The sequence below is a fragment of the Poecilia reticulata genome, linkage group LG2, assembly GCF_000633615.1.
Source record: "Poecilia reticulata strain Guanapo linkage group LG2, Guppy_female_1.0+MT, whole genome shotgun sequence".
In the NCBI taxonomy this organism is placed as follows: domain Eukaryota; kingdom Metazoa; phylum Chordata; class Actinopteri; order Cyprinodontiformes; family Poeciliidae; genus Poecilia; species Poecilia reticulata.
Genome location: NC_024332.1, coordinates 26,339,693 through 26,349,727, shown reverse-complemented (window position 1 = coordinate 26,349,727; position 10,035 = coordinate 26,339,693). Strand labels below are relative to the sequence as shown.

Genomic DNA, 10,035 nt, shown 5'->3' with positions numbered 1-10,035 from the left:
CTGGTCGTGGAACACTGGACCAGCTCTACACCCTCAGCAGGGTCCTGAAGGGTAAACTAGCTTGCTCTTAGAAAAATTTACATTTTCACAGCATAATAAACTATTCCTTCAGTCCTGACTCTTATGGAGAGGGAAGAGTGCCAAATGACAATAAATAACTTATAAAATAATTATTTAAATGTGTCATGAATTTAGTAAAAACAAGTACAAGGAAGCTTTCTGAAATCTGTTTTTATTTATTTTTAATTAATTTATGCAAATATAAGTGAACAGATCTTAATTAAATGTTCGGTTTGGATATAATTTCATTGCAAATCATAAACTTCCTGTCGGTCTGATGTTTGTGAACTAACATCAGAACAACGAATAGACAGCTCTGGTCAGAAAATATATTAGAGTAAAATTATACATTAATGTGAAAGTTTAACACAAAGTGGTTTACAATTGTGAAGTAGAAAGAAAATTATCCATATTGAAAACATTTTACAAATAAACTGAAAAGTGTGGTTTGCAAAAGTATTCATCCCTCAGTTTTAGTCCAAACCATTTCCTTCAGAAGTTTCCTGATGACCACTAATTACCAAACAGAGTCCAGCTGTTTATGATCTGATCTCATCTCAGTACAAATCCAGCTGCTCTGTGACGCCTCAGAGATTCAGAGAAAACAGCAACATGAAGACCAAGGATCATGGCAGAGAGATCAGGGAAAAAGCTGTGGAGAAGTTTAAAGCAGACTTAGTCAATGAAAAGAACAGAACACTGTTCAATCCATCATCTGGAAATAGAAAGAGTTTGGTCCAATTATAAACCGTCCAGCTAAACGTCCAGCTGAACAAGGAAAGCAAAGATCAGAGATGCAGCCAAGAGGTCATGTTGACTTTGGACCAAACCAATCTGTCCACAGGAAAAACTATTAGTTAGTTGGTCAGAGCAGAACCAAACTAAACGTTTTGGCCAAATCACTATGAGAACTAAAGCTGCACATCACTGAACACACCATCCCCACTGTCAGACATGGTGGTGGCAGCATCATGCTCTGAGGTGCTTCAGCCTGGACAGTTTGAGTATGTAGATCAGTGATGCCCAAAGTGGGTCCTGGAGGGCCGGCCTCCTGCATGTTTTAGTTTTCTCCCTGGTTTAGCACACCAGCATAAGATGATGTCTCCATGGAGGCCTAAGAAGAACACCAGGGAGAGAACTAAAACATGCAGGCCCTCCAAGGTTTGAGGTTTTTATTCATTTATTTTTCTTTTATTCGTCACCTCAATAGGCTCAAGACTGACTTTTATAAAGAGGGTCACAAATTTAATCTCAAATTTTCCTCCCCAAAAACCAAAATTGGAATGACTTTCTTCTTTAGATGAGAATAAATATATTTATTTTTCTATTAATATTGATTTTTTTTTCTCCTTCATTCATTTTTGTATGCAAACCTCTTCTGAGAATATGAAAAATAACATTATTCCTCATGTTTAGATGAACTGCGACAGACTGGTGACCTGTCTGACTGGTCTGACTGGAACCAACAGGTTTCGTCATCAAACCTGTTCAGAATGAACTTTAAACCGGGTTGCTATGGAAACCAGATTTACTGCAGAGCTGCTGCATCACCTGCTGCTCCCATTTAGCCTCAGCAGCTGGTATTGGCTGGTTCTGGGTGGAGTTTTGTTTAATGTGTCTAAAACACGTCACAGATATTTAACTAACACTTTAGAAAATATCACCCTGTGGGTAAACAACATTATGGCTCCTTGAAGCTAAATATGTCCTGAATGTTACTGAATGTCCTTGAACGCATCAGGGCTGTTGGAGAAACTCAGGTGACTTCCTGTAAATAAAGAAGGGAGGGGCTCATGTTTCACAGATAGCAGGAAGAGAAGAGAAGCTTTGAAGACTGAGTGAATTAAATCAAGTCTCTCAGAGTTGAAGGTAAAATCACTTTTTACTGAAACTTCACTGCAGCTCAGTGAGTTTTTCTCTCTCTGAAGAGAAAAGAGTCAGAACTGTTTGATTCTCTGACAGATTTTTGTTCCAGAGTAACTTCCTGTCCCTTCAGCTCTATTTACAGCGTTTGGTGTCAGCAGCAATAAATGTGTTTCTAACGATTGTTTCTGGTTCTGTGGCGACCAAAGTTACTCTGATATTTGTTAAAACAAAGGTTACTGTGAGGTTTCGGTTCCAACTGAACCATAAAACATATCAGTGAACAGAGTCAGAACATGAACGGACATGTTTGTAGTTCTTTACGTCTGAGATCATGAGGCGGTTAGATATTATGTTGCTCTTGTTCTACACTTTATTTCAGATGATAAAACTAAAATCAGACAAACATAACTTTCTTCCACAGAAAAAGTTTTCAAATAATGACTTAAGTTCTTAAAGGAAGAAGCCGTTTTTACTAACCTGGTAATATGTGGACATGTTATTATTTCATAAATTCACTTTGATTAACCAAAGTGAACGGATCACTTTCTGCTGCATATAACATGCTAAAATGCAGCTTAATTTTATTAATGTTATAAAGTTCAAAATTTTTTGTGACGCTGGAGTAATAAATTCAACATGTAAAGTTTTTTGGGGGATTGATCAATCAAATATTTTCATCAGCTGTAGAAACATTAATTTTAATCCAAATTGTAAAACAACATAAACAGGCTCCATTTGTATCTTCTTGTTGCTGCCATTAGAGAAATCCAAGTTTCTAATCAGACCTGCTGGCAAAAACGATGCAGCAATAGTGAAATGTCTCTTGGGAACCTTTTGCTCCTGCTTTGACATTTATGAATAATTTGTATTAACTTGTTTTCAGCTTTAAGGAAATGCGGTCAGAACGTTCCAGCAGCTCCAGCCTCTCAGTTACAAACTGCTGAAGTGCAGCTGGTTCTGGGTTAACTGGTCCAGTTTGTGTCCTATGAGGTTCTGCTGTGAAGCCCTGCTACTGTTACCATGGTAACAGCTGCTGGTCTGCTGCTCAGGTGATGCTGCTGTTCAGCCTGAAGTTTTCACTGGTTCTTCTCCAGGATCGGGTCTCTGAGGATCTGACTCTCAGCAGAACATGTTCCTCTAAACCAGATCTGGACCTGAACGGTTCCAGAACCAACGTGGCAACAAGCCGCTGTGGTCAGGACCAACATTCATTGCTTCATAGGAAATGTTCACTCCTTCATTCACTACATCTGACCTCAGTCTGGGTGTTTCTACAGACCTGGAACCGGATCCAGTTCAGAGCTAAAAACAGTATCATGGAGGAGTGGACAAGTCAAAGTTATCAAGTTTATTAGCAAAAGACATTACAGCAACAGGGCAGTTTAATCTTTTACAGAATAAACAAAAAACATTACAATGAAAAAATAAAAAGTTATAATCCACAATAAAGTAAATTTATTTTTTCAGTTATTATAAATCAGATCCAACTCTAACAGGCTAAAGGGTTTTGGTTTAGATTTAAAGGAACTCAGTGTTTCAGCTGTTTTACAGTTTTCTGGAAGTTTATTCCAGATGAGTTCTGATCCTCTGAACTCATGATGGGAATCAGCTTTCTGCTTCACAGGGCACTTACTGGACCTGGATCACTTGACTGACTGGGTCTGGTTTCTTTCTCAGGCTGACTGAAGTCCAGAAGATGACAGATCAGCATCGAAAGAAGGACAGAGCAAAATCATCAGGACCCATCAGTCCGTCTATGAGAAGTGACCGGTCTAAAGGAAATGTACCAGACTTCAGGACTGAACCTGGAACATCAGAACCAGAGTAAGAAACCAATTTCTAACTGGTTCATGTGACTCTGCAGAGCAGGACTAGTTCTAGGCATGGATACACGAGGAGACAGGCAGAAAAATAAAGGAGGCTTTATTATGCATCCATTTTCTGTTCCATGATATTTATTAACATTGATGACTAGTGATTGATTCATTGGATAAACTTTGTCCAACTCCACAAAAAACTCAACCCTAAAACCTTGAAATTAAAAAGTTTCTTCATTAAACTTTTTATTTTCTTGTTAAATTCAAGATTTAACAAACAACATAACATTTATCTACATGGATTGTGATTATGCAGTTATGCATCTTAAGCTAATTTGAACCTAAATTAACATAAAAACACATTTCTTTCAAACAGTAATAACAGACAGACTAAAGCAGAAGGTTTTTAAACTCAAAGCTTCAAAAGTCTTTCTTACCTCCTGTTTTCTACTTTCTCTTTGCTTCAGTGCTCAGTGTCACTGAATGTTGGTTGTGGTTGGTTACCCAGCATTGGCTCAGGCATTGGCTCAGGTGATGCACAGCAGCTTTATTGCAGGACACACCTGATGGAGAACGAACACAAAAAATGAGAAGGGAGTGGACAGGTCAGACATTTTCTGCTTCATTTGGAAAAAGGAGGGTCAGCAATTTTACTCAGGGATTTTCTTTGAAGTTGAAAAAGAGGTAGAGAATAAAGAAGGAAGATATGTAATGATTGTAGGACGAATTGGAGACAATTTCAGTAATAAATGTTTATGAGGAGAAGGACAGTTTCCTGAAACAAATAGTCAAAATAATAACTAATGATGCAAAAGGAATGATACTGATGGGGGGAGACTTTAATACGGTTTAAAATAATATATTAGTTAGATTCTCTTCTGATTATGGGCCACAGACAGCGAAATCCAGAATGCTAAATAATATTACTAAAGAGCTTGGTCTTATTGATGCTTGGAGAAATATCAACCCCAAGAAGAGAGACGACACATTTTAGTCAAATCCACACAAAAGTTACTAACCAATAGATTATCTATACAAATCTCAGCCACATATACAAAAGGTATTAAAATGTGACATAGAAAATATAACTACAAGTGACAATGCAACTATAATGTTAACTTTAAGTATAAATAAGGAACCTTGTTTCAGATATTGGAGAATGAATGGATCATTCATGTTTAATGAAAATATTGTCAAAGAAATCAAGGAGTCGCTTAAGGAAAACTTTGAAATAAATGATAATGGGGAAGTTTCACCAACAATATTATGGTAAGGAGGAAAAGCAGCGATAAGAGGGGAAATAATAGAAATATCATCCAGAATGAAAAAAGCTAGAATGAAAGAACAAAGGGAGTTGGAAAATAAGATCAAAGACCTGGAAAGGGAGAACAAACTAGTGGATAAAAACATAATGGGAGACATTAAAAAGGCAAAAGATAAACTAGAGGAGATACTAAGTGTCAAAGTAGAAGATTCTCTACGCTTTACAAATCAAAGATAATATGAAATGGGCAACAGGGCGAGTCGCCTCTTGTAATTTCAACTTAGGAAAGCCCAAGTAAATACCTTTATTACTTGAGTTTGTATTTTCAGCATCTCTCCAGTTCATTTCACAGCAGTTATTCTGAAGTTTATATCCATGGATGTTGTTAATGAGGATGAATTTTTCTTAATGGGAATCAGGTGGAAATGTAACTGTCTGGCCATCTCTTCCATCAATGAAGATGTTAAGATGTGAAGAGTGAGAAGCAACAAGGGTGGACATGTGTACATGTTGATGTAGAAAGTTATTGAAAATAAAAAGTAAAAATAAAAATAGGGAGAAAACATGCAATGATCTAAGCATCACCTGCTGCCATCTTAGATTTCAGCTCTGTGGAAACCACCTGTTGGAGCATTTTATGAATTTATCTAAAGAAATGCTGGTACAATGTTGAGAATCTGTGGATAAACATTAGTGGAGCTCCAAGATTAAAACAGTTGATTCCTGTAATTATCTGATTATGGAGAAAAGTATGAATTACATATTTATTTTCTTTTAAAATTACTGATTTCATTAAAAATTTAATCTGCCAGGGTATGAATAATTTTGGGCTGAATTATAAAATCAGAGCTAATTTAATTCTTTCTGCATAAAGAAGGTGGATGTTTTATTCTGTTCTGGATATTTAAACCTAAACCAAACAGACTTTTGCTGCTGTCTTTCTATCAGCGTTTCAGTCACAATCATCAGAAAACAGATCCTAAAATATCTCAGTGTTCCTAAGTTAAACACCGATGGAACCTGTGCTGCCATTTTTAAGGTTTAGAAAACTAAAGAACTATTTAAAGCTAATTCTGCCTCCAATCTGCAGAGAAGCATCATCTAAGTTCGTCTCTGTGTGGACAGACAGATTCTGGTTCATTTGTCCTGGTTCCTCCACAGAGAGGATCTGCAGAGCTCAGAGGTTCCCACTGATCCGTCTGTCCAGCAGCACCAAACACAGCTGGACTCCATATTTATGGTCTGTACATGGGTTCTGTTCAGTCTGTAGACCAGAGGACTGTCAGTCTGTCCAACATAGACCTGATGTCCAGATCTAGTCTGATATCTTCTCATTCTGTTCCAGCTGCTGGAGGAAAACATTGTCACATTCGTGAAGAACGAGCTGAAGAAGATCCAAAAGGTTCTGAGTCMAGATGASCCAGAATGCTCAGAGGGTCAGAGTGAGGATGAGGAGGTGATGAGGGGTGAGGATGAAGAGCAGACGAGGAGCAGCAGAGAGGCAGTGATGAAGATCACCCTGAACTTCCTGAGGAAGATGAAGCAGGAGAAGCTGGCTGACCGTCTGCAGGGTAAGAGGATTTCTACAACAATTCTGCTATTATGTTGAATAATTAAAACATGATTACATGTGAAAATGAATTCAACTGAAATCAAACAAGAGAAACGAACAAATACAGAAAATCTTAATCAAACAGTCACATGAGCTCAATGACGTTCTGGATTCAGCAGCTTTTTTATTTAAACATCACCTGTGGTGACTGGTTGCTGCTCATGAAATATAAACTTTGGGAACTTTATATTTACCGTAAAATACTGTAAAAAACAAACATAGCATCAATGCACAAGATACAAACCCATTTTAGTATTAATTCCTGTAGCCAGTACATAAAAATGTAACATTCAGCTACAGATGAAGAACCTTCAGAAACACACAGACAGCTACCAAATTCACACTGTGATGCAGCAGCGCCAACATTGAGGGCCAGTAAATGATAAAAAGCTGCTGATCTGCATGACATGAACTCTCCGACTGTCTACCGTCCATCTACGGCCTGAACACATGCGCCGATGCATCAGTGTTGCTGGACCCATCACTGCTTTTGTCAGTTTAATAGTTTTAAACTGACAAAGTGATTGATTGGGTGGAAGTGAACTCATCCAATAGTGATTAATTTTAGAAAAACAGAAATGAAAAGATCACCATAGTCTGACACACAGGAACACCTGCAGCTGTACCAAAACTCACTGTGCTTGAGATTTTTCTCAGAGTAAAATCATATTTATAGTTATCTGTGGTTTCTGTCCAGGCGCGTCTCCTTCATGTGGCCTATCAGTGTGGGTTAGATTGGTGCTGTGTTTTGTGGATCAGGCACAATGACAGTTTTGTGCATATCCTCTGATAATATCCTGCTGAGCTGCAGGTCAAAAACTATGGAAAGGTTTTCCTGCAGATTGATATGAGAGGGGGAGGCTCCTACTGTGAAAACACTTCAAATGTTCAGCTTGATCAACAAGCTGTACAGTTCAGCTCTATGAATTATTTTCTTCATGTTTTGCATGTTTCAGGTTTCTTCTGAATGAAATCCTCCTGGTGGCTTGTAGTTGGAATGAACTCCTTTCTAGACATCTTGAAAATAATAAATATAAATATAAATAATAGATATATTGTGAATATTAATTTGCTGAAGTGTTTCCTTCTATGTCTTTGCCTCTGTGTTCAGAGTTTGATGATCGATGTCAACGTGACCTTAAAGAGTCTCTAAAGAATATGTTCCAAACTATCTATGAAGGCATTGCGATACGAGGACAGAAAACGTTTCTGAACCAGATCTACACAGAGCTCTACATCTTGGAGGGAGGAAGTGGAGAAGTCAACCAGGAACATGAGGTCAGACAGATTGAAACAGCATCCAGGAAACAAGGAACAAAACTAAACCTGGAAGACATCTTTGAACCCAACCCTGCTAGGAAGCAACCAATCAGAACAGTGATGACCATGGGAGTGGCTGGCATTGGGAAAACACTGTTAACACAGAAGTTCACTCTGGACTGGGCTGAAGGCAAAACCAACCAGAACATCCAGTTCATATTTCCATTCACTTTCAGAGAACTGAATGTACTGAAAGAAGAAAAGTTCAGTTTGGTGGAACTGATTCATGAGCGCTTCACTAAAACCAAAGGAATCAGCAGCTTTGAAAATTTTCATGTTCTGTTCATTTTTGATGGTCTGGATGAGAGTCGACTTCCTCTGGACTTCAAGAAGAATCCAGTCCTGACTGACCCTTCAAAGTCCAGCTCACTGGATGTTCTCCTGACAAACCTCATCACTGGGAAACTGCTTCCTTCTGCTCTCCTCTGGATAACCACACGATCTGCAGCAGCCAATCAGATCCCTGCTGATTGTGTCGGCATGGTAACAGAGGTCAGAGGGTTCACTGACCCCCAGAAGGAGGAGTACTTCAGGAAGAGATTCAGAGATGATGAGGAGAAGGCCAGCAGCATCATCTCCCACATCCAGAAATCAAAAAGTCTCCACATCATGTGTCACATCCCAGTTTTCTGCTGGATCACTGCTAAAGTTCTGGAGGAAATGATGGAGACCAGAGAGGGAGGAGAGCTGCCCAAGACCCTGACTGAGATGTACATCAAGTTCTTGTTGCTTCAGAACAAAATCAAGGAGGAAAAGTACAGAGGAAAACCTGAAGACGATCCAGAGAACAGGAAGCTGATTGAGTCTCTAGGAAGACTGGCGTTTGATCAGCTGCTGAAGGGAAACCTGATCTTCTATGACAAAGACCTCAAACGGTGCGGCATCAACATCAAAGATGCTGCGTTGTTCTCAGGAGTTTTCACTCAGATGTTTAAAGAGGAGACTGGGCTGGGCAACATCTCCATCTACTCCTTTGTTCATCTGAGCGTCCAGGAGTTTCTGGCTGCAGTCTACATGCTCCACTGCTTCACCAGCAGGAGGTCAGAGGTGATCAAGACGTTCTTGGGAGAAGAATACAATGAAACATCTCTAGATGAGTTCATGAAGAAAGTCATGGAGAAATCCCTCAGCAGTGAAAATGGCCACCTGGACTTGTTTGTCCGCTTCCTTCATGGTCTCACTGTGGAGTCCAACCAGAGACTCTTAGAAGATCTGCTGGGTCAGACAGAGAAMAGYCCAGRAACCATCCAGAGAATCATCACCAACCTGAAGGAGATGAACACTGATAGAATCTCTGCTGCCAGAAGCATCAACATCTTCTACTGTCTGGTGGAGATGAATSACRTYTCATTTWMTMAGGAGATMMAACRGCTSCTGKWWTCAGGRAAGAARCTCTCAGTGACTGAMTGTTCAGCTCTGGCCTTCATGCTGCAGATGTCAGAGGTTCTGGATGAGTTGGACCTGGAGAAGTACAAGACATCATCAGATGGACGACAGAGACTGKTTCCAGCTGTGAGGAACTGCAGAAAGGCTCGGTGAGTCCAGATGTTTTCATTAGTGTAAATGCTGATTCAGCACTATTGTCCTCTTGTTTCTTCTTCTTTCTTCAAGTTGATTCTGGATGTTTTTAGCCTTTAACTGCTTCCTTCATCCTCTGGATAATTTCAGCCATTCAAACATCTAAACATTCAGTTCATCCAGGACAGCCGCAGCTTCTGGTTTTTAGACATTTTGATCATTTAAAAATATTTAACTTTTTATTAGTTTTCAGTTTGAAATGAATAGAAAACCCTGAACTCTAGAAAATGTCTATTTTCTCTAAGATCCAATCTGCCAGAGAGACTTCACTCATTGAGCTGCTGCTCCATAATTCACTTTTTAGGATCTTTGACTGTTTTTATAAAATAATTGTTTAGGTTTGATGAAAATTTGGACCATTAAAATAAACCATTGCATTAATTAGAAACTTTGTGAACAGTGTTGAACTTCTTCATTCCATCATCATCCTCACCTCTTCCTCCTCCCACTAGTTTCCTCTGAGTTTGTAACTGAGACCAAAATGTGGTGATTGTTGTCTGGTTCCAGAAAAAGTCCTA

The 10,035-nt window shown here is 39.0% G+C and overlaps 1 protein-coding gene across 1 annotated transcript in view; it reads left to right on the top strand.

The window, feature by feature from the left end:
• The first annotated feature begins 7,708 nt into the window (after window positions 1–7,708).
• The window catches only part of LOC103457599 (protein NLRC3-like), a 4,710-nt gene continuing 2,383 nt past the window's right edge, over window positions 7,709–10,035 (top strand). The window contains exon 1 of the mRNA XM_017309215.1: window positions 7,709–9,474. Coding sequence (XP_017164704.1) covers window positions 7,709–9,474 — 1,766 coding nt within the window. The remainder of the gene's footprint in view (window positions 9,475–10,035) is intronic.